A 26152-nucleotide genomic window follows, 5' to 3' on the forward strand; every position below is an offset into this window, starting at 1 on the left:
AATTTAATTCAAAATGATTTGAAAATGGGGCAAACCAGCAATGCGTTTTGGAGGCAAAATGATGTGTTTTTGTCTGGTTTTTTAGTTTTTCTATTAATAATTTAAGGAAAAACAGTAAACGCCGTTAACGGCCCAGATGCGGAGCCATGCAAATGGTTTAAAATTATTTTTATAGTCATACAGTTGCTCAGTTTCTAAAGTCGGTCACGAAAATGAAAAAAATAATTAGTACAAGTCACCAATGTGCAAAAAAGTCTTAATTCTTTTATCCTTTCCTTTTTTTTGCCAGGATTTTATTTCCTTTCTTTACTTCAACCTCTTACTATAAATTTGAATTAACCCCTTCTCTCTCACACACTAAAAACACGCACACACAAAACTTTTCCGTTGATATCCACCGACTACTCGCTCCACCCATCTCAAGCGCTCCGATTCCGTCAATTTTTCCGCCTGAATTCCCAATGTCAATTTCTACACGTTCGTAATCAATTCTCAACAACAACCAGTAAGCCAGATTTCTCCTCATATTTACGTCATTAATTCTCGATAAATAAATAATCTCGATAAATTTATATTAATATTATTCTCGATCTTGCCATAATTGAAATTCTTACTGCTCTACATGTACACAGTAAAATCCGATTAAGTAATACTCTTGATTTAATAATCTCGATAAATTGATAATTTTTTACTGTCCTCACGGTAAATATAATCTTTTGTTAAGTAGATGCTGTTAATTTATAGAGGTTTTAGTATGTGTATGTGTGTTTAATTGGGGATTTGTTGAATTTGAAAGGTTGTGATGGCAAATAAGAAAGGAATGCACAGGAACAGAGGTGGTTCGGGATCTAAATTTCCGATTGCCATTGTTATTTTTGTGTCGATTTTTGCGCCATTAATGTTCTTCGTTGGACGGGGAATTTATGCCACTACTGCTACCACTTCAACTGGTCAGTATATATCTATTGAGTGTTTGTGAATGTATTAAGTTGGCAAATTATCGTGATTAGGAGTTTCGAAGTTTGTTGGATGTTGTTTGTGATCAATTTGTGATTGTAATTTAGTTGATTTTACGATTTCATTTTATCAGGATATATGCGTTTATATATTTTTTGTAAGTTGATTAATTTTTTTGATTAGGTGTTTTGGAGTTTGTTCAGTACGATCTGGGATTATTTTGTGGATGTCGATTTAATTGTTTTTAACGACTTGTTATGTTTTAATTCTGCTATATATAGTATTGTTTTTCGGAGATTTGAAGTGTAGTTAAATGCTAGATACTTTGGTGATGATTGTTAGTGGAATGAATGTATTTAAGTCTTATTTTTATGTAGAAAGGAATCTATGATTGAGATTGGTAGTTATTTTGGATTAAATTGTTTAAGTTTGCTTGTCCGACAAAATAAGATGTGATAAGCTTAAATCGAGTCAGCTTTGTGAGGTAGGTTAGTTGGGTATTGGAAAATATAAGGTGTTTAAAGTTTTTGTATGATTCCGATATATCACTCGTATTACATTTACTAAGCATAATTAGTGACTAACTTCCACTGGAGACCAATGTATTAATTGCTATTTGTAGATTTCTCTTTTTTAATACAATATGAGGTTATATTAGTAAATAGAAACAGTATAACAATATTAATTAGGTGTGGTTTCTTAATTGTTCCTCCTTGGTTTGTGTAAAGTCTTAACCCTCCTTGGATGGAGAATTAATGCCACTACTGCTACCACTTCAACTGGTCTGTAAATATCTATTGCGTGTTTGTGAATGTATTAAGTTGGCAAATTATTGTGATTGGGAGCTTTAAGGTTTGTTGGATGTGGTTTGTGATCAATTTGTGATTGTAATTTAGTTAATTTTATGATTTCAGTTTATCAGTATATTTGTGTTTATATATATATTCTTTAAGTTGATTAATCGGTGTGATTAGGTGTTTTGGAGTTTGTTCAGTACGATCTGGGAATATTTTGTGGATGTCCATTCAATTGATTTTATTGACTTTTTATGTTTTAATTATGCTATATATATTATATAATATTGTTTTTCGGAGATTTGAAGTGTAGTTTGAAGTGTAGTTAAATGCTAGATACTTTGGTGATGATTTTTAGTGGAATCAAGAATGAGTGTATTTTAAGTCTTATTTTTATGTAGAAAGGAATCTGTGATTGAGATTGGTAGTTATTTTGGATTAAATTGTTTAAGACTTTAAGTTGCATGCTCTCCGACAAAATAAGATGTGATAAGCTTAAATTGAGTCAGCTTTTGTGAGGTAGGTTAGTTGGGTATTATTCCTCCTTGGCCTGTGTAGAGCGTTAAACTTTCTAAAACGATTAGTATTAAGAAATGGAAGTAGTGCATTGCGTAGGTTGAGCCGCACTGAAAATTTTGAGACCATTGTTGTATTTTTGAGGTTTGGGAGAGAAGTAGTGGGCTTGCTAAGATGGTTTTACGGTTTTACATTTTGCACACGAATAATTGCATCCAGTTGCGTGGTGTTTATTAGCTACAATCTCAAAAGAAGCGAAGTCTTATAGGCTCATAATTGATAATTATGCATAGGCCCAAGGATGACATTTTAAAATTCTTACTTTATTACATTACGGTGTGCGTGAACTAATATCGATCGCAAGATTGCAACCAATTTATTTTGGTCAATCATCGAAAAAATATTCATTTACCAACAAAAGCTATCAACGGGGAAAATAGAACCTTAACGCTCAAAGGCCCAAAACAATTGTGCTAAAATAAGTATTATATGAACTATATAAAGATGTCGCATAATAAAAACAACAATTAAATTATAAACATTTCATCCCTGTATTAAATTTGAAAGTCAATGCTATATAAGCACATATAAGCATGGTTAAAATTCCCGATTTGATTTTATTAATCTCCGACTAATCCTCTACAAGCTTAATGGCCGATCCGATTTTTGAAATCCGATTAATTATCCCTACGCATTCTTCGGGATTGGTATATTGCAAATAAGTTACTTGATATGAAATAGAATTTCAATTAAATTTAAATAACTATAAATTACTCCATCCGTCCACTGGATTCATTTACATTGGGGGATAGGGGATCGACACGCATTTTAAGACTCCCGTAAACCATGGTTACTTAAATAATTTTAAATATTTTTTTCTTTTATATAAAAATACAATGTTTAAACTTTTATACAGAAAAAGAAAATTCTAAAAAAATATTATAGAAATATACTTTATAATAACCTTAAAATATGTGTCAAGCATGGAAAAAAAGTATGTAAAAAATCATGTGGGACGAAGGGATTATATGATATGATAAATATATATATTCATTTATAAATTACTAATATAATAAGGGTGTTGAATTAAATATTATTAAAATGCATCGGATTTTTCCTCCATTTAATCCTTCCGATTAATCCTTGATTCTCCGATTAATCCTAAATCGGTACCTTCACCGATTTGTTTCGATTACCGATTTTAATAACATTGCACATAAGTAGAAATTACATAATTCTACTGTGGGAGACCACACCCTAACTTATTGTTCTTAGGAATATAGTCTTGACTCTTGAGCTATCATCGTCTTATTTTTAATGTTTAGACCGTTTAGACCGTTTAGACTCTTACTGATTCATTTTTCAATTACATTAGAAACAGTAGAATCTGTTATCTATTATATGTGTAATCTATATTGACATAGTTGTACCAAATCAGAAAGAGATATATAAAGCTAAAGTTGATGAAACTAAGAATCAAGTTCTTTTGCAGTTTTGGTTTTCACCTTTCAAACAATGCTGATTGCTGATAAATGATAAATTAATAGTTAGCTCTTAACCAGTCAGTAAGTGGAAAGAGAGAGGTATTTTTACCTACCTTTTTTGATCTGGCTATATACTGGCAAAGGTGGAAGCATCCTCACTTTAAATTTTTAAGATGGGTTGTGGTTGTTGAGTTGCTTTTGTAGTTTTGCTGATTAATCCTATTTTTGTATTGGAAAATTCTGATTTGGGCTTTTGAAGTATATTAAATATATAGTTCTTTGATTTCCACTGGTTAAAACGCTTCATTTGTATCTATAACAAAAAAAATGCTCTTGGGCGGTATCTACTTGTAAGGCTATCAAGCACCGTGTTCCCAAAGTACTTGCATGTTGGTAAAAAAATCATTTTAGTATTGTGTGTCTGTGCCAATCAAGATTGATGCCTGTTTCAACGAAGTGTGTGTAACATCATCTTATAGAATTGAAGGCTTCCACACTAGAAGTCTACCGAAAAGAAGAAGGAAAAAAAAGAGTTCTTGAAAAACTTATAAGGGAATTAAAAGTGTTCTACTAGTAACCCCTGCATCCACCCTGTTTAGGGTGTAGCTGTGTCTTCGTGTTGATTTTTCAGGAATAAGCCTTTATTAAGATTGTTTGAGAAGATCACGTTCTTAGTTGTATTGCGTACTTTTATCTTTATGAAATTATGTGAGATGTGCTTTGTATGCAATTGTATATAAGAATAATATAGGTATTTACTTTTGGAGTTATTTGCAAAATGCATTCCTGTGATTTGGCCCAAATGCATTTTTTACCTATATTTTATATAACTGCATTTTGCATCCCCTTGCTATTTTCGGCGCGACAAATTGCACCCTTTCCATTAATTTTGTTAAAATTCTCAGAAGGTATTATACGATTAAATCATTATTTAAGCTTTTTGACCTTCTAAATGATATTTTTCGAAAAAATTTAAATAACGGAAGTTAAGAGAACGAAAAAATGTTGTCAAAAAAATAACATTTAAAATTATCAAAAATCATACGAAGCTAAAACTAAACAAAATATATACTTAATGAATTTATTAAAAAGAATTATAAAAAAAAATTGAATCTTTTTATTTCGATAAGATCTTTTCATTATCTACAACTTTCGTTCTTTAAATTTCTTCAGAATGTATCGTTTAGGGGGTCAAAAACCTTAAATAAAGATCTAAAAATAATTTAATATTTTAATTTTCTAAAATACCCCAGAAAATTTAAACAAAATTAATGGAAATGGTGCAATTTGTCGCGCCGAAAATAGTAAGGGAATGCAAAGTGCAGTTATATAAAGTATAGGTAAAAAATGCATTTGGGCCATACCACGGGGATGCATTTTGCAAATAACTCTTACTTTTGTCATCTTATAGTTTCATAGTAGAAGTTTAATAATGAGTGCTATATAGTACTAGAAACTGATGACCGTGTGGTTGCTCTATTTTTGTGGGCCTTTTCCAGTAGCAACAGAATACAAGAAGTCATATATTTTTACGAGTGCAAGTGTGTAATATGTGTATTTTCTTCTGCTTATTGGTTTTTGTCTGAGATTCCATTTGTGTAAAAAGAACCTTTTTCGGTTTCTGCAGATCAGGAAAATATTGCAGCCAGTTCTATTAAGCAGGTAAACTTCATTTTTTTTTTCGTTATACTTTGGACAACTATTGTAGTACAATTAGTCTTGCTGAGTAGATTATATTTAAAACTGCAGGAATTAGATTGGAGAGAAAAGCTGGCACTGCAAAATGTTAAATCGCTCTTCACAAGGGAGGCAAGTTTGTTTATTTGAACTTCTGTACTAGCTTATCTGGCTATTATGGATTTTGAAGTTCTATCTTGTGGCATGTTCCTGTGTACCTGGCTCACTAATTTTAACATCTGCCACAGGTTATTGATGTGATCAAAGCCAATACAAATGGTTTTGGCCCCCTAAGTCTTGAATCTTTCAGAAAAAACAATCTCTCAGCTTCGTGGAAGTTTGTTAGTCAAGAGATTCCAGTGGGCAAAATTTCTTCCTTGACCGAGGTCAGGGACACTTTTAACCTCATTTGTATCTTATGCTTACTGTCTGTTTTTCATGTTGTACTTCAGTGTGATATTATTTTTCTCATGTAATATCTTCTTATAATCTTCCACCTCAAGGCTGAAGCAGCAAAACTTGTACAAGGAACTCCTAAAGCCAAAGATGGTAATAATTTTTCTTTGTACATGATTCTGTACTTAACCAATTGCAATATAAAACTTATATATTTTATTTTCTGTTTCAGCTGATCATGTTCAATTTGTTGATACACCTGCTAAATTAGCTAGAAGGGTAAAATTCATCTTCAACTTTTGTTTGTGTTGTTACCCGTAGTTTGATAATGGATTTGAATCTTGAGAAATAGCTGCTATTAATAGCTTTTAATCTAAAAGAAACAAATGAATTGTATACATTTGTAATTAAGATGGAGTTCAAAAGTTTATTTCGAGTAATTACTAATATGTTGCAATTTTGTGCAGCAATTAAGAGAAAAGAAACGAGAAAAGCGTGCAGCTGATTTGGTAAAACAAGATGATGAAGTAACCGTGAAGCTCGAAAATGATGCTATTGAACGTTCCAAATCAGTTGACTCGGCAGTCCTGGGTAAGTATAATCTATGGAGGAAAGAGAATGAGAACGACAATTCTGATTCTACTGTTCGATTGATTCGTGATCAAATAATTATGGCAAGGGTGTACGTAAGCATTGCGACAATGAAGAACCAGACTGATTTGGCTCGTGAATTACAGAATCGACTTAAAGAAAGTCAGCATGCTCTACGAGATGCATCTTCTGATTCTGATCTGAATCCTAGGTAGTAGAAATGTCTAATTCTGCACATATATAATGTTTTACAATTCTGACCCCAAGTATGATATGTTTGCAGTGCTGCTGAGAAAATAAAAGCCATGGGCCAAGTTCTGTCAAAAGCTAGAGATAAACTGTATGATTGTAAACTTGTTACTGGAAAGCTGAGAGCAATGCTTCAAACCGCTGATGAGCAAGTTCGGAGCCTAAAAAAGCAGAGCACATTCTTGAGTCAGTTGGCAGCAAAGACGATTCCAAATGGTATCCATTGCCTGTCCATGCGCCTAACTATTGAATATTACCTCCTTTCACCCGAGAAGAGAGAATTCCCTAGAAGTGAGAATGTGGAGAATCCAAAACTATATCATTACGCCCTCTTCTCTGACAATGTTTTGGCTGCGTCTGTTGTTGTCAACTCGGCTATCATGAATGCTAAGGTGGACCCCCCCCCCACACACACATTCACACACACACACACTAACAAACCAGAATGCACTAATACAGTTTAAATATTTTAAAAGCCTCATTAATTCTTTTCAAATTGAATATCCTCATGTCAAAGATATCACGAAGTAACATTCTTCTCTAGAAAGATAAATCTCCGAGTAACTTCTAAATTTTCAATCCTGTTTGACCATTTTGTTAAAGGAAATTTGTTTTCTGAAACTTATCACAAATGTATAACTCACTTCAATGTGTAATACTCGGAACTTCCACTTAAGCTGTTGGCAAAATAATAAATCTATCTCATGCTTAATAAGCAAGTTGCTTGCTCTGATATCCCCGTAAACTGAACATGCTACATGGTTGGATTGCAGGAACCAGAGAAACATGTATTTCATCTTGTTTCTGATAAGTTGAACTTTGCAGCTATTAGTATGTGGTTTCTCTTGAATCCTCCAGGAAAAGCTACCATCCATGTTGAAAATGTAGATGAATTTAAGTGGCTTAACTCATCGTACTGTCCAGTCCTGAAGCAATTAGAGTCTGCTGCCATGAAAGCATATTATTTCAAGTCAGATCATCCCACCTCTGCTGGTTCATCTAACCTCAAGTACAGGAACCCAAAATATTTGTCCATGCTTAATCACCTTAGGTTTTATCTCCCTCAGGTTTATCCTAAGTTGGACAAGATACTTTTCCTTGACGATGACATTGTTGTTCAGAAGGACTTGACTGGGTTGTGGTCAGTTGATCTGAATGGTAATGTTAATGGTGCTGTAGAAACATGTGGCGAGAGCTTTCATCGTTTTGACAAGTATCTAAATTTCTCAAATCCCCATATTGCAAGAAATTTTGATCCAAATGCATGTGGTTGGGCATATGGTATGAACATCTTCGATCTTAAGGAATGGAAAAAGAAGGATATAACTGGCATATATCATAAGTGGCAGACCATGGTAAACTATTCTCAATTCTTCATTTATATATCACACACGCACAAATACACACATATAAATCTATATATCTATTTATATAATAATAGTAATCCTTATTTAAGCAACCCAGCTGAAGCTACCAACAAGACAGCAGAGAATAAAACAAATGAATTTTGTACTTCCAGCATAAATTAACTGTTTTAGAAATGTTCATTAAGTTTTAACTTCCTATAATATTGACTTTTCTTATGTTTTTGCTAGGCACTATATAACTGTCTAATTCTTTCTTATGGGATTTCTGTAGAACTATGGTTTGAGAGTTGAAATAGATTGATATGTTTTATTTTGGCAACGGTACTAATTTTAGTTTGTTGGGATTTGCCCTTGCATTTTACTTAGAATGAAGATAGAGTTCTGTGGAAGCTTGGGACTTTACCTCCTGGACTGATGACATTCTATAAACTTACTCATCCACTTGATAAGTCGTGGCATGTGCTTGGTCTGGGTTATAGTCCGACTGTGGACAAGAAAGAAATTGAGAATGCAGCTGTTATTCACTACAATGGCAATATGAAACCATGGTTGGAGTTGGCTATGGCGAAGTATCGATCTTACTGGACTAAATATATCAAAATTGACAATCCTTATATCCTCAGTTGCAAATTAAGTGAATAATCATTTGACGAAAGATCCCCCGCAATCTTTTCCTTCTCTCCATCTCTTTTATGTGGGGGTAGTTTGCACTGGTTCCATGTAGTTCTTAAGAAAAGAGACCTTTTGGCTGCCCTCCGTGCATATTTTCCACAATGTTTATTATCTGATATAAATTTATTCATTTTTGTGACCGCTTTGTATTCGTCAAAGTCTTCTTCCCCGCTATTGATTTGTAAGACTAGCCTTCAGAAATGTCTGGATTTGTGTTAAATATTAAGCCTGTAAATTTGCAAATTCCAAGAATGTGAGGGTCAATATGATGTAATCTTTATTTGTCAGCTCATTTTATCTCGCTCATTTGATGAAGCTGTTCATGTTTCCCCTCTTTCTTTCTTATTATTTCCTTTTGATACAATATTACAGTTGTAGGCTCCGTCTGAGATTCCCGTTAAAAAATTGCTGTGCTGTTAGAAAAAGTGATGTCGTAAAAATCAGATGACTGTTTAGTAATTTTTTTGATATGTTTATGTTTTGATGCAAAAAATTAAAAATAATAATGTTTTTGGAAAGTTTTGATGGTGACTTTCATGAAAAACAGCTTTTTCTAAAAGTACGGGGATTTACTTTCGCTAACAGCGGACTTACTTTCCCTTAGTCTAAAAACACTTTTTCGAAAAACAGCTTTTGAATTTTACCAAACAGTGTTTTTTAACTGTTTTCAGCGAAAAACTGTTGTTTCTGAGCAACGGAAATACCAAACACACCCGTAGTTTCTCACTACCGACTCATTTTATGTTTTAATTATTGCCCCAAATCTGAAGAAATTTTTCACTTTCTCCTGCAACTGAAATTTCACTTTCTCCTGCTACCTCTTGCCATGTGGTTAAAAAAGTACATATCATCGTTTTCTGATTCCAAGACTTTCATAGGAAGACCAACTCAGTGACCTATACAGCGTAGAACGATGAGTGCCTGATTCTATTGAATGAAATGATTCTTAGCTCGCAATATATAGGTGCATAAAATGTATTACAATCTCCTGACTGGCTCTTTCAACGGTTACTCCAGACAAAAAATAAAAAGAAACAGGGGTTTATATGAGTATCGATACCTAGGCCAGTAAAAAAAATATAGTGGCCCACAAAATGTTGGTTCAGTGTTGAGTTCGTGTTCCAAAGTATTGGTGCAGTGGTTGAATTCGTATTCCTTTTGTGGAAGGTCACCAATAAAGTGTTTATGCAGTGGTTGAGTTCGTGTTGCTTAGGTCACAAATTCGAGCCCTCTGACTTGGATATAAAAAAAATAGTGCCTGAATGACAATGAAAAACATGGGACATTTACAAAAGAGTTTGAATGAGCCTTTTTTTGTTTTGGGATGGTCTTGACTTGAGTACAAAATATTTGGATTTCATACATAAACGTGGTGACAGATTTCTAAACAGAATTTAAGAAAATTGTGACATTGAATTCGAAAAGATATATATATTAAAAATGATATGTTTTCTCAAATTCTTTATAATATATAATTTATTTTCTTTACATTAATAGCAACATTTATATTTGTATTTTTTTATTATTTTTCGATTGAAAAAAAATCTACATTTACATTGAAAAGTACTTTTTTATTTTCGTATATTTTCATGAACTTTTTTTTACTATAGTTGTACCACTTACAAAATGGAGGATTTTTCATAATGTTTTTAAACATTTAATAAGTTGTTCTCTTGTTTTACAAGTGATTTGCACAACTATCTCATTTAAAAAAAAAAATCATTCACAGTCTAAAATCTCCAAAAAATCATCCCACTCTAAAATCTGCTTCAGCTGGTGGCCAATAAAATTATCCATTTAAGTATCTTCTACCTAATTACTCCCTCCATCCCCCTCAATTCTTTACATTAGGAGCGGGAGCTCGGCACGCACTTTAATGCTCTTATTAAATGTAGTTGCATATTTTTTTAAAATTTGTTTTTCTTTTAAATAAAAATAGAATGTTCAAACTTTTATAAAAAAATAAAAATTTTAAAAATAAATTACTGAAGTATACTTTATAATTGCCTTAAAATAGGTGTTAAGCATGTGAAAAAAACTGTAAAGAAATGAGAGGGACGGAGGGAGTATAATTAAATAACTTTTTTTTTTCATTTTTTAAGTTATCTCCAACATTTTATTTCAAGAATGACTTGGGAGTGTCACAAATCAACAACATATTATATCACATATAAATTGAATACTTTATTAGCCAATATTACAAAGTAATATAGAAAACAATCATGTTCCGTGACAATCATTTAGCTTTAATGAATTATAAGATCGTACATATTACATTAATAGAAATAACCAGTTTCTTATTAACAAAATGTTATCAAATTTCCCCTTTGGTGAAATCTATTTTTGTAATTTCTAGAGAGAATACACATGCGAATTTCGTTATGAGTCAGGTAAATTGCAAATAATAAAAATTAAAATAACAGCCAACTCCTTTGACATGTGAATGTCAACCTCTTTCTCTACTATATTTTCTTTGGCCTCTAGTCATTTACATCAAAAAAAAAAATTCCACTCTACCATGGCGTCATTAGTTTTACATAGACCTTCATTCTTGATAACTTTGATACTACAACAAATTTTCTGTGTTAAGTTATGTTGCTAGTTGCAAATATATACTATGGCAGGTACGATTACAAACACTGGACAGACCACCCAACAGGCAACATTACAATTAGCATCTAATTATATTTATCTCAATTCTACTCCCTAATCCGTATTCAGTGCCAAAAGCTCATAGTTTGAGGATTACATATCATCGGGACCCGGATATGCAGGTAGGCTCATGATACGCTTATCAATAACCGGACCTCCAACGGTGAAATGATAAAGGCTCTGATAGTTGGAACCTCTTAATCCTAGAACCTCATGCACTGCCAGCCGAACAAAAAAAATAGTATTAGTTAAATGCACGGGCACGATTAAATCGTTTGTTATCAAATCCAATTGATCCTCAAACACAAGATTACAAAATCAGAATTACATCTCTTCTAAAACAAAGATGATCGTGACCCGCAAGAAGGAACAGCACAGATTTCCAATGTTTTTAACAATGTTACTCGGACTCTTCAATTTACCTTCGAGTACCCGTGTCGGACACTCGACACTCTGGGACATGGACACTCGGAATTCGACACTTATTTTAAGCCAAAAACATGTATATTTTTCAAAAAGTTGCCGAGTCCGATACTTGGACACGTGTCCATGTCAGACACTTCTATCTGAGTCCGAGTAACATAGGTTTTTAAGACCTTTCTGTAATAGAAACAGTCCTGTGACTCTTATTAATCATTAATTACGTAACAGCTAGAAGTTTTCTGGAAGTATTATGCAACAAGCGCAATAAAACAAAACAGGTGGTATTTATGTCTCTATGGTTCTTAGTTCCTAGTATCCACTTCTTTGTGGTAATTGTTGCTTCAATCACTTCTTCTATCTTTACATAGTACCAATTTCTTTATCCTAATGATCAGTTGGAGCAACACTATTCACCTAGCATAACGGTTGTGCCTTAAAACCTCCACAATATTAACACATGTCCACTCATGGAAGAAGGAAACAGGTCTCAGCAGTCGATATGTACAAAAGCATGTCTTTGAGCTAATTTTCTCAATTTTGGTGTTTCAACCAGGTTATGCATACATAGCTCGGAAGATGAAAGTAATAGATAGAATTTCCGCTTATCATTAAAATTAAAAACAGCATTTTTTTTATCCAGGACAAGGTATACAGAATTATAAATTCATCTTCTATTGGTTCATATCAAATATGATACCATTAACAAAATCATATATCTTATTAACACATTAAAAAATCAAATATAAGTAGGGAAAATTAATGATTAATTTTTAATTTCCACTATTGAACTCATCGAATCCCTAATTCTATTTCCTTTATTTCATCCATAAGCTATTCTTTTTTAGTGGTGTAAATATATGTGACGGAAGTCATCAAGTACTTGATGAGGAGGCAAATTTATTTTGATGGAAGTCATTGTATGCTTTATGAGGTGCCAAATTTATCTTCCTAATATATACAAAAATTTTGAAAGGAACTCTGATATGGCAACTGACATGCATAACTCATAATTTCCATTTCCGTCATGCACAAAAACCTTTTCAGCATTCATAATCAACTCCGGGATAAAAGACCAAAATCTTCAATTTATAAAACCAAAATATTCTACATCATCTTTTCACTCAAATTCATTTGTCTCCCCATTCCATTCCATTCAGAAATTCATTTAATTAGAAATCATCTACTTAAATATAATCTCGAAATTTAATCCACCATAGACCTTACAAGTCCTTTCAAAAAAAGATCTCAAACATTCACATTTCAAGCCCCTATCTTTCAACTTCTAATATAAAAACACTAATGAATATACTAGTTCTAAAAATAATATACAAATATAAATACATAAAGGTTATGTGTAGATCTGACCTAAAGTATATTTCTGAAAGCTTGTCAATTTTTAAACTAGAGTGAGATGCTTCATTTAAAACGACTGAGGCTAGGAGGGCCTTCTAAATTATAAATACAATGTCCGAATATCTTCCAAAGCATCAATGTTTTCTTTATTTCAAGGACTTGATATTTAAAGTATATAAATAAATTGATAAATAAAATACTATAAATATTTCCTAGTGCTTAATAGATGCTTGAACTTTTAAAAGTCAACATAAACCAGCAGTTGCATCAGAACACCTGCACTGATAATGAGGCGCAGGTGCCAAAAAAGAATGGCACATTCTAGTTTCAAAGGCAACAAGCAAATCTGACGAGTTTTTTCTGTAAGAACTATGACATTGCTGTAACAACATGCAACTAGCTGATTTCCTATGCAAAAATATACTATTCCTATTATTTTGCACAGCATCGCAACTCCACATCAATGGAGCTAGTTATAGAGTAGTAGCATAGGTAACACATTTAAAACTCAACAACATGAATAAAAACATACCAGGATCATCAAAGAAGCAACCAATTCCAGTAGCAGATATTCCAACTGCATGTGCTTCAAGGTACAAAACCTGGCCAAGAATCCCAGTCTCCCAGAACAACCGAGGATACATCCAACCACCCTTGTTCTGCAATGTAGGCTCAAAATGAGCGACCATACCTAGGCTGAAGCAGCCATCACTAGCAATGTCCTGCACACAGAACATAAATTCTTAGCAACAAAAATTGGTGTAGCAATTAGAAAGATAAACTCTCAACTTTTGTCATACCCAAGACAACTGGTGTGGAGATACGAGTCATGATGCAAACAAAAACATGACAATCTAGCAGTCTAATCCAAAAACAAAGGCCTCCGGTAAAAATGATTGTTAGGAGCAATACCTCTGGCGGGCTTGTTTACTATGCAAACGATGATTTGATTTTGTGTTATTAATCTTGTATAAAATGAAGTGAAACATATTTATTGTCAGTAGACACTATTTTTTAATAAAAAAAACCTTAAAAAAGGTCCCCACATGTGTCCAATTTTAGATGCATATAGCTGAGAATCCTAATGTTTTCGAAATTTAAAAACTAAAGCATTATATGGACAGTGTACGGTGTACCCGTGCCAAATACTCACCAACTCTTGCAACATGGTCCGGGTCTCGGTAACATAGACTATATACACACCGTTTAATATTAGACATAATTTATGTACTAGAACTAAAATACTGACCCACATACTGATTTCTTACAGAAAAAACATGCTACTACTAACTACCAGAACCAGTTAAAGTGCACTGCCATTCAGGGAACCATATCATTTGACAAGCTGAAACTTCATCAATTGACTAAAGATACACATGAATCGGTATAGTCATCCATCTAGGTGATTACTGTAACTACTGAATTATTAAATGCACACGAAACATGGATGGAGTAAAGGTCGATAGAACATAAGGTGAGGTCATATCATCGGGCTAAACTATTCACATGCAAAGTAATTATATACCGGTCATCAATTCAAAAGGCAAAGATGTGGGGATGATCAAATATTATTAGTGGCAATTATTTTAAGATCTGATATCTAAACTCAGATAAAATTTGATATTATATTACTCGGCGTGTTGAACATCAGTCATAATGTAACGATTGTTACAGACCAGCAAGGTAGAGTTGTCGTGACGCATAATAGCTCTAAAGCTGTTTGGTAACGGTCATTTACTATGTTACTCTGACTAAAGAGTGTTGTACATGACACGTTTCTGAGTTCCGGACATGAAAAGTCTAAAAATTGGGGACACGACGACACTTTCTATTTTTGGACACGGGTACAGGACCCCACATAATAATATACTGATAAAAAAGTATGGTAAGTTAGGCATATTTATAAAAAGAAACAATACAAATTCGTATAAACTTGATCTTTTAAATGACTTCGCAAATTAGGCATCTTCCCTGCTTGTATCTCATTCTTGCTTCTTTCTTACTTCTCAAAAATTGATTTGAATCGTAAATTTGACTCATTATTTGAATTTTAAATTCGTCAAAGTGTCCAAATTTTACTCAACGGATCCAACACGAAATAAGTGTCGTGTCTGAGTTTGCACGTGCCTGACACAGGTACATAGACCTAAACAAAAGAGTCGGAGTAACATTGGTCATTCATAAAAGTTTAACTACTCAGATGTCACCTCCACCTGAGACTCGAACTCTCAACCTCTTATCACCTTGCTAGGCTAAAGCCAATATATATGATAGCTCATAAGTTATTCAATGGTTCATTACACAAAAATCATAGTTCCCACATATAGAACATGTCAAAGTATCCTGCTACTGTTTAATTTTATTTCATGCATAAAACCAGACACTTAGAACAAAGGAAAAGTGGTTTTGTTACTTTCCAATTTGTTGTCCTTAAAAGTCCTTCATCGTCGACACTCAAGCCAAATCCGGCAGACAATATACACAGCCAGAACAAAAGCATACTATCAGAAAACATTAAATAACTATAATAAACACACACCTGATGGCAAGAAAGACGTTTAGACAACTCACGACAATCAATTCTTGCAAGTTCATATAATGGTAAGCCATCTGGACAACCCTCTGGTTTCTCCCACTTAAACTCTGCTCTTGTAGCGCCCTTGAGATCATCAAAGTGCTCTGCATTTCTCACCAAAAAGTACAAACCACTTGGCACTCCAACCACCCTATGAACAAACAAAGCAGCATGAACTTCAGAATCCCACGGCAGTGCTCGAAATGGCAATGCCAACTGCCTCCTTTGCTTATCTCCACTTTCCGAACCCGAAGGCATGCAATGCAGCAAAATCTGATAAAACGCCTCTCTCGTCGTCGTTGTCTTGCCATCCATATTTACCGCACTCCTCCTTTTCCTAACCAATTCGTGCAAACTAATATCCTTATATAAACTTCCACTAACCACCCCCGAACTCACAAACCGATTATTCACAAACTTATCATCTTCTGTCAAAGGCTTCTTAACCGCCTCCGCAGTCCTATAAATAATGCCCCAAACAACATGCTCTTTACTAAGTCTATTAGGCCTCCCTTTCCATTCCAATTCCTTAAACCCCGAAATCGCCAAACTCAAACCCTTATAATCCACATCAAACTCACCAATCCCACTAGGATAAACAAGTAAAACGCAATCCGGATGTTCAAACTCAATTTCCGGAAACTCCCCTTTAACCGGGCTATCTGGAATCACCATCTCATCCTCCAATTCCACCCCCATTAACCTCTCAATATCCTTAAACCCTAAACCATCAAGAACCTTAACATCCCAACCAAGTCCAGCAGCTGCCATCGAAATCGACCCGATAGCATGACCCACATCATGATTACAATACCTAAGCCCTCTCTCACCATATTTCCAAGCTTCCCGCCAAAAAATCGAAGATAACCCAACAAGAAAACAACCATTAGGGAAAAAATTGGTGAAAAACCCAGATGGGATTTCGCTTCTAAGCTCTAAAGAATGCAGCTTTGGTGCATAATGAGCAACAAAACAAGAACTTGACAAAGATTCAATAGGTGGGCTAATGATATAAGCTTCAGTTGGGTGTAAATTACCACTACTCGGGTTGACCCGAAGTGACCAACTTGAAAACCCAGTAGTTTTCCAAGCTGAAAGTGCCAAAGAATCATATAAAAACTGAGAAAGATTGGATCTTGAGATGGGCTTTGAAGATGGAAGTGAATGGAAGAGAGATGAGTAGAGTGGTGATTCGGGTGGGGTCGGGTGTAAAAGAGGAAGAAGTAGGGAAGAAATGTACCGGCGAAACGGGTCGGGTTGGTTGGCCCAGTCAAGACCATGAGGGGATTTAGAGTAGTGAGTGAAGAAGTGTTTGGTTTGGTTGTGGTAATTTATGATTTGGGTAATTAAAGTTTTATTTTTATTTTCTTGATTTAATGAAGATTTTTCTTGGGTTTGTTGTGTTTGGGGTGTTGTTTTTGATGAAGAAAATGACATGGTGGTAGTGGAGGAGAGGGATTTTCTGGTGGTGGAGTAGAGGTGGTGATGGTGGTGGTTTGTTTGGGAGCGGAGAGTATTTGGGATGAAATGGAGGATGGTCATCTTATTCTTGGCGGTGACTCCAAGATTTTGGAATATCCCACAGTCATGAATGTACGTTTCATGTTTTTTCTCGCGTTAAATTATGTAATTCGGTTTAAGCTATCAATTTCAATTTCAAATTACCAACTTTATACCTTAACCCCACTTCAAATTTAATTATCAAGTTTGACGATAATATAATCAGCAAATTTTTAAGTTTGCGAATCTCAAATTATTCATTTTTAAAGTCGGTTATAAATTAGCAAAATCTCAAATTTATTATTCAAAAGTTATAATTTTGTATGAAAAAATTGAGAAAACAAATTAATTGGTGATAAATTTAATATTTTGCTATAATTTATATAGTGGCCAATTTGACACTTAATCTTATTTTTTAATAAAAACTTTTCGTGTTTTAAAAATTTATTACTACCATTATCAAATATAACTAAAATCATGTTGAATAAACAGGTAGATATCTTATTGAATATGAGTCTGAACAACATTTTTTGTTCAGTAATCTTAACTAAAGTGAAATGAATTTTAAAGTGTTTGACTGGATTTGGTTCAAGAAATAGATTGTTCACAAAACTCGAATCTTGTTCAAAAAATGGGGTACATATTTAGTATCCATAAATTAAACATTTTTTTCTATAATTATTTAAATTAAGAGCTATACAAGTGGGAATTTTTTTTAATTAAATATTTGGGCTAATTTTGTGTACTAAAATTATATATAATATATAAGTTCTATATATACCACTTTTTTATTAGAGAACTCGGAAACCACCTGATCTGCAATTAAAACACTATGAAATTTATTATTTTGTGAAATATATTTTTACGAATATCACTAATTCATACAACTTGACTTAAATATATGTGTGTACTTGAGTTCGGTCAAGAAAATTTGTCTGATAAAATTACCAAATATTATTTGGGCCATTAAAATTTTACTCGAGTTCTGTGGAAGTATTTTTTTTCATTTATAACTTTAACTAAAGCCATTCATTTTGTTTTCAAATGTTTATGGTTTGATTTGTATGCACACTTTGATTGTATAATTAAAATAATTATTTTTGCATTCATCTTTTTATATGAAAATATATAATTTACACTTTAATTTAACATTTTTTTTTAAAATGACAATTTTAACTATACATTGAAAGGTACATGCAACACAATCAAATTATAAATATAAAAATATGGAGGAAGTATTATGTAATATCAATTGTTTATTATACGGGGCAAATTCATGAGGCAGTTAATTAACCTCAAAATTCTTGAGATACTTTGTGCAAGATGATGAGTCCCGCAACAGTTCTACCAAGAACATTGTCAATCATGAAATCTTGATACTCTGGTGTAGGGTGTCGAACAATTCTAGCCTGTTGATGGAGGAATCTGGTAACAACAAAGATTGAGATTTCTCGCCGGAACTAAGATCTGTGACGGTGGTTCTTTGCCGGAAACTTAAGCGGTGTGTGGTTGTTTTAGGCTGAGATTGATCAGAGTAAGTGGTGGCTATTTTATCAGCTCTCAACTTCTTACCCTCTCAATGTGCCTACGTACCATTTATATAGGGATCAAGCCTGACGTAGTTCTCGTAGAACAGGAAGTCTAATGAGTTTAGACTTCTTACTCCTAAGCCCAGTAGAAGCCCATCCGATATCCATCTTCCGCTAGCTTTAGGAATGTCCAACTATGAGGCCCAACCGCAAAGGCCCAAGACTTGTCCGTAATCGTAGGACTTCACGGATAGTGCATCTCCCTACGCAAGGATAACACTCTGCTACAGCTATCTCCCTTGATTTACGAACGCAGGTATAGCCACGGTTCACCCCAAATGCCAGACGCGTCCCTGTCCCCCGAATGAGGATAACCCACCAGATAGCAGGACATGTGATCCCAAGCTTTTGGGTGCAAAGTGCAGGATGACTCCAAAGTTCTCCAACGAGGACACCCGTTGAATACAAGAACAGAGCTCCCAAAGCACACACCAAAGTTAACCCCGCATCCCCAATGAGGACACCCGTTGAATACAGGAGGAGGCCTTCAATCATCAGGCATACCCCTGGAGGCCTTCTAGCTTTTCACGGACATCCCCCTCCTTGACCGTCTCAAGGAGGGAATTCTTCAAAGAGTACCTGCAACAAATACGTTAGTGAAAATAATCCCCCATTGCTCCTCTCCATGCAAGCTTTGTCCTGAATTCAACATCAAAAGTATATAGATCAAACACAGGACGCGTCTTGACCCTTTGGGCGCGTCCTCACCTTCATAAATTCAAACCTGTTTCCTCATCAATCGTTCCTTATAACATTCAAAATCACAGGACACGTCCTAGAATATAGGGCGCGTCCTTAACCTTATTAGACTTGCACCGTCTCCTCTAAACCATCATGCACAACATTTCACCTTCAATGACGCATCCATGCTAAAGTAGGCGCGTCCTAAAGCATCCATCACCATAAGATTTCATCTGCCAAGCACTTTCATAAATATTGACGCGTCCATAAAGCCTGGGCACGTCCTTCCTTGACCATGCACTCTTCTCGCCTCATAACATATCCCTTCCCAAGTAGGCGCGTCCTGAATACTTGGACGCGTCCTCACTTTCACAACGCAATACTGAGTTTGACTGTAATTAGCCCGCGTTTGACCCGAGTCAATCCAATGCCAAATTTTGGGTATAACAACTACCCCCCAAATTCCATTTGCAGTTAAAAACAAAATTGGAATTTCTTTCCAAGCGAAATTTGGCTCAAAAGAGGTGGACGCGTCGTTACTAGAAGATGCGCCTTGCTTTCACCTTCTGCATGTAGCGTACAGCTGTCATCCACAAGGTCGTCCTTCTATAAATATCCTAATTTCACCATACCACCACCACCATCTCTCTTTCTCTCACACAACCGCCATCGCCACCTTTTAAAGCAGGAATTTCGAGGTCCAAGTTCCGGCGATCTATCCAGCCATTTTCCTATTTCTTTAGCTCAATCCACTCCTCAACTCAAAAGGTACATAAATCTCCTCTTATTTCTTTATTTGGCCAAATACATTGATTTTAATGAGCAAGAAACCGTTCGTATGCTTTTTGTTCATATCAATTGCTCTTCATGTTCATTTGTATGTATATATGTATGTATAGGTAAATATAACACGTTTAGCTTCCCTGATCTCCCAACTACATGTTTCTAGGATTTATCTTATCTCCCCCAAATTGTAACGGTCGATTAATATTCCTCCGCATCATAACCACGCAGGACGCGTCTTCCTGTCAAGGCGCGCCTTATTTTTCTTAGATAAAGGCATTTGCTTAAGCCATTTTAAGTAAAGGTCATATAAGGGCAACACCTTACTAGGACGTGTGTTGACAGTGAATTTCATACGATAGATTTTTTTTTTTTAGGATATGGACGCGTCCTCTAATATTTCTAGCATCTCTCTTATGGTTCATTCATTCACCATCTTCTTTTTTCTTCTTTTTTTTTAACATATGGACGCGTCCTCAAATATTTATTCATTCTTTTACAGCTGGAGGACGCGTCCTCCTTCTCACCATTTCATCCATTCAAAGCCCTCAACAAAGGCCTCGGAATCTACTCCCCACATCTGATAGATTTTAAACCCGACTTTCCCAACATCCACAGGACAAATTCCTTCCTTAGAGCAGAAAGACGCGTCTTCCGTTCCCTTAAATCAAAAAACTCAATAATGTCTGATTCCAGCTCTGACTCCATGGACCATGTTCCCATAATTTCAAGAATGGAAAAGAAGGGAGTCAAAAGGCAAAGAACTCCAATTCTCCATACAAGGGCCGCCATCGAAGATTGGACGGACGACGAAATTATCCCTTCTACAAGCTAAAAACCTCAAGGAATGGCTATTTCTGATATGGACGCGTCAAACACACAGGACGCGTCATCTTCTCAGGGCATGGCTCCTTCTGGGGACGCGTCCCCACACAGTGTAAGTGAATTCGAAAGAAGGATTCCTGACCCTGAGACGTATCTCGTATCTCCTCAAAAGTCTGATCCTCCCCTAGAGCATTGGGAACCTTCAGATGTAGAAATAGATTGTGACTGGGCGAGGCTCGGTACCCTTACTGAAGCAGAGAAGAATGCCAGAAGGAAAAGAGAGGGTAAGCTGGCATGCGTAGCTCTTGATTCTACTGCGTCTGACCTGGAAATCCAGTGGCACATGAAATACTACGACATGGAAGGCATCTGGGCGCGCCCTCTTCGAACCATGAGGCCACGTATTTTTAACATTGGGAATCAAAGGATTCCCCGAATGGTGCTTACTCCAAAATTGATTTCTCTAGGCGTGGGTGCGCCCTTGCACCCATACATTAAGAAGATCCTGAAGTGGTATGACGTCGCTCCGATCCAGTTGTCTCCAAACTCATACAAACTGGCTTGGGCTTTGTACATGATGTATCACAACCTCAAGGTGGGCGCGCCCTCTATGAAGGAATTCAGCTTCTTTTTCAGCATAAGAAAATCAATTCCTGGTTATCACTTCTTCGTTGTCAACAAGTGGCTGAACAACAAGGGATTTAATGAAGGCAAGATGAGCCATGAAAGGGATTGAAACGAACCCTTCTTTTATATCTATGACGTCAAGAGATCCCGTGTTCGTTTCAACCTAGAACCAAGTAAGTGACTCAAAAACATGTTTTCATATACCGGACGCGCCCTCTTGGTATGGCGCGTCCTCCCTTTTTTCTTTAACAAATTCTTACCATCCTTTATCTCTAGACAAAAGAGTCCAGAAAGAACTATCAGGGAAAAGAAAAAAGAGGGCAGACAAGGTTCTCCAGTATGCAGAGAAGCATTTTAACCTCAAAGACATGATTACAGAAGACAACCTCAAGCTAGTGGGCGCGTTATCACCCCGGGTTGGCTCTATCTGCAAGTTCCATGAATTTCATAACGGCAAACCTGTTCTCACAACTTCAGAAAAAACCAGGGGCCTTAGTGCCGCAGAGGTGGTCAAGATTGACATTAGTAAGCAATTCAACTTAGAACAAGGTAAGTTTAAGTGAGGGAGGACGCGTCATAAATTTTGGACGCGTCCACAGCTACAAAAATTAGCTCCCCATTCAAAAAATGTTAACTTACAAAGGTGTTTCATGCACATACATCTGCTAAGGGCGCGTTTTTTCACAGGACGCGTCCTTCTTGTTCTATATTCCTACAGTTCAAGTTTTTCCATAACCTGTCACAACCAACATGTCTCTAGGAAGGGCGCGCCATATGTGTAGGGCACGTCATTCTTTGCTTGATACATATATGCATTACTCATGTCTTTCATTTTCCTGATTATATCTTTATGCATTTACTCATTTTGGTTACCATCTTTTCATGTACCTTCTTACTTTTAATCTGCCATGCATGTAGAATTTTGTATCACAACATGGGCGCGTCTTGCTCCCTGGACGCGTCTTAATGCCTTTAACTAATATCTTTTCCTGTTCCTATTACAGATATGGCCTCACTCCCCAAAGGATTCGCAATTGGGGCTTCCAAAAAACTAAGGGCAAGGAAACAAGCTCCTACAAAGGTCGATCCAAAGGCAAAAACCCCAACTCCTATTGCAACTCCTTCTCCTCCTCCCAAGATAATCGACACCACTGTGCTAGACATTCCTGAAAGCATGGAGGACGCGCCCTCAAAGCGTCAAAAGACTGTCCCTGATGACCAGTCTTTCGTTCTCAGATACCTGGGCGCGTCCTCAGTTGGAAATTTCACAGAGGATGAAGTCAGAGGTTGGACTTTTAGAACGGAGCAGCAAACGGAGGAGGCCATGGTCAAGGCTGCAGCCGAGCTTCACCTGCATGCCAGGCAGAGCGCTAACATGGCTGCCAGGCTTAGGGCGCGTCTTGCTGTTACAGACACTGCAAAGAGCCAGGCCGAAGACAAAGTTAAATCCCTGGAGAGACACATTACCTTGCTTGTCCAAGAGAAAGATGCTGAAATCAGACGCCTGGAGGGGGAGAGGACGCGTCTAGAAACAGAAAAAGCTGTTTTGGAAGGCAATGTCTCCACAATGGAAAAACAAATGGACAGCGTTATCGCCCTGAACTCCACCATGCAGCTGGAGCTTGACACCCTGAATGATGATAGGCTGCATGGATGGACAGAGGAGAAAAACTAGTTTACCAGCACGGCTTCCAGACTGGGTTTGAAGAATGGTGCTCTGGGTTCATTGCCAACGACCCAGAGTATACATTCTCAAAGTTTGATGCAGATACCCAGATATGGGTAAACGATTTCAGGGTCAGGGCCGCGGACTCCATCAAAAACAAGAGGATTTTTCTAGGCTTAGAGGAAGAGGACGCGTCTCCTGAGCCTGCTCCACTCCAAACTCAGCCTCCCCCTGCAGATGACCAGGACAAGCCCCAGGACGCGCCTCCTGCCTAGGATGCGTCCTATGTTTTTCATGTATTTTTCCTAAACTATCTTTAAAGGCGCGGGCCCTTTGAAGCCTTGCAAGTTGTAAAGACTATTTTTGAACTTCATTCACTTGCACTCTTTTTTTACTCAAGTAATCATTTTCATGGGCGCGCCTTGTGTTTAGGGCGCGTCACCTTTGACTAATTTGTTAATATTTTTACTCCCATCAAGCAAATACCCATTGTAGGCGCGTCCTTTCTAGTTGTACGCGTCTTTGCTTGTTTTGGAAAGTGCATGAGCACGGCACTACGTTGTACTTATGTATTTAACCAAGGCACAAGGCACAATGGGGCGCGTCCTTACTGTTTGACATACCTTAACGTTATCTTTCAGAAATATTTTCTCTCCGGGAGAACGCATCCTCTGTAGGGACTTATTTTTATTTTTAAGTTAAGGAAACATTCAACTGAAAGAGCATCAACCAATATTACTTGGGCGCGTCCTTGGAAATAGTACACTTCCTAGTTCCATTTTTACTCAAGTTCTATTGTTCCCTTTAGCAGCCACTACTTCAATTAACATCCACATAGAACTATCAATCAAGACTCGCCTCACTTTTGATCTAAAATACATCATCCTTCACGCAGGACGCGTCTTTGACAAGCACTTTTTCTTTTTTAATTATATTGTCAATATTATAGTAACATCTGAAGGGCATATGGCATAGCCTATTTGTATATTCGAGGATTCAACTCAACTCAAATAAGAATGTAATAAGTAAATAGTGGATCTACCGTCAAAAGAGATCTCACAGAGTAATATCTGTCAAAGGATTCAGAGACAAGGTTCATCTACAGACTTGAGGAATTAATTCACTGGAAGAAGTTCAAGAAATTGATCATGCCTCAGTGATATAAATCAAGATTGTGAATTTAATCAAGTGACCGAGATCTCGTCAGAGTATCAGATAATTACAAGGATTTAATCTGAAGAAAATCAGAGTATCAAAGTCAAGACATGAAGAAACGTCACGGAAGTTAGTCACTCATGAACCAGACAGTACATCGAGTGTCAACATTGAAGTGGTGGAATTGATTCATATATCTCAGTGATTTTCAGAAGATTTGCAGAAGAATGGGTGCTGTTGAAGACTAGAATTAATTCTCTATTAATTAATTAAGTCATCTAATTTAATTAAGAAAATAAATTATATCTGCGAAGAATAATTTATTTATTAATTGAATTAATTGATTAATTAATTCTGAATTAATTTTAGGAATTTTCAGAATTTAAATTGGATTAAAATTCATTTAAATTCAGCAAGTCAAACTGATTGTACTAGTATGACAATCGGTATGACAATCAATAGTCATACCGAAAGTCATGCTAGTACAAACAATTGTCCTACCGAAAGTTACACTGGAAGAGAATTGTCTTGCTAGTTCAATCAGATTGTCTTGCTAGTACAAACAATTGTCATACCGAAAGTCTCTCCAGTTCAACAGATTGTCTTGCTAGTACAATTGGATTGTCTCACCGATTGTCATTGCAGTTCATTCTATTCTGTTGTTTGATTAAAAGAAGCAGAAGCAGAATACAATCAATCATCCAAGCAAGAACACAGAACTCGAGAACAAAGAAAAAGAAGCAGACACAAATATTTCATCTCATCTGCAACTTCAAGATCAATTTCTAGATTGTAAAGTTAAATCCAATCAACTAGAAATCTTTATCTTGTTCTTGTGTAACAATCTAGCGGATCAAAATCCCTAGAACTTAATCTCAAATTGCATTTAGCATTTGAATCTTTTTATTACAAAAATAGAAAAAATTCATGTCGAATTTATTCTAGATTTGTGATAATTAATTTGAGATTAATTCCTTGTAATCGATACAGTTGTTGTAACACCTTTCAAGTTTAATAATATTTTTATTTAACTTAAATTTTGTTTCACATTTTTTATTCCGCATTTAATTCGATTATTCGGTACTGTTTGTATTCAACCCCCCTTCTACAAACACATTGGGACCCAACAATTGGTATCAGAGCCTTCTGATTAACGAACAAATCAAGATCCTAGACTTTTGTGATTTTTCAACTCCTTGAATTTTTATTCATTCAAAAATTCATAATGACTTCACAAAAAGTTGGAACCGTTAAAATTCCACAATTTGATAAAGAGAATTATATTATGTGGAAGAAGAAGATGCTCTTATTTTTACAAGTGGCAAATCCCAAATATTCAAACTTGTTAAAGAAGGGGATAAGAACTCCGATGGTTATTGAACCGGAGGTGATAGTAGATGATGTTGTGATCACCATAGCCAGAACCTATCCTAAAGATCCTGAGGATTTTTCTCCTGCTGAAAAAGAAGAAGCCTCCTTGGATGCCAGCCTTCAATTAATATTAATTGATTCCCTTGATCCCTTGATGAACAGACGTGTGATGAACTGTAAAAATTCCAAACACATGTGGGAAACTATTGAGGTGATTAATGAAGGCACAGAGGAAGTTAGGGAGAACAA

The 26152-nt window shown here is 35.7% G+C and overlaps 2 protein-coding genes across 2 annotated transcripts; one reads left to right on the forward strand and one right to left on the reverse strand.

Annotated features, from left to right (window-relative positions):
* The first annotated feature begins 316 nt into the window (after positions 1-316).
* On the forward strand, positions 317-9032 carry LOC141689819 (polygalacturonate 4-alpha-galacturonosyltransferase-like). The gene is made up of 11 exons (XM_074494234.1): positions 317-505; positions 797-950; positions 5379-5413; positions 5501-5560; positions 5677-5814; positions 5932-5977; positions 6057-6103; positions 6292-6626; positions 6699-7056; positions 7438-8019; positions 8398-9032. Exons 2-11 carry the CDS (start codon positions 803-805, stop codon positions 8671-8673), a joined length of 2025 nt encoding a protein of 674 aa, XP_074350335.1. The 5' UTR covers positions 317-505; positions 797-802; the 3' UTR covers positions 8674-9032.
* A 2090-nt stretch (positions 9033-11122) lies between these two features.
* Positions 11123-17308, reverse strand: LOC141692243 (uncharacterized). Its single transcript, XM_074496970.1, has 3 exons — positions 15671-17308; positions 13664-13853; positions 11123-11573 (listed from the first exon to the last, which is right to left on the reverse strand). Exons 1-3 carry the CDS (start codon positions 17246-17248, stop codon positions 11449-11451), a joined length of 1893 nt encoding a protein of 630 aa, XP_074353071.1. The 5' UTR covers positions 17249-17308; the 3' UTR covers positions 11123-11448.
* Between the last annotated feature and the right edge of the window lie 8844 nt (positions 17309-26152).

The sequence above is a fragment of the Apium graveolens genome, chromosome 10, assembly GCF_009905375.1.
Source record: "Apium graveolens cultivar Ventura chromosome 10, ASM990537v1, whole genome shotgun sequence".
Lineage (NCBI taxonomy): Eukaryota > Viridiplantae > Streptophyta > Magnoliopsida > Apiales > Apiaceae > Apium > Apium graveolens.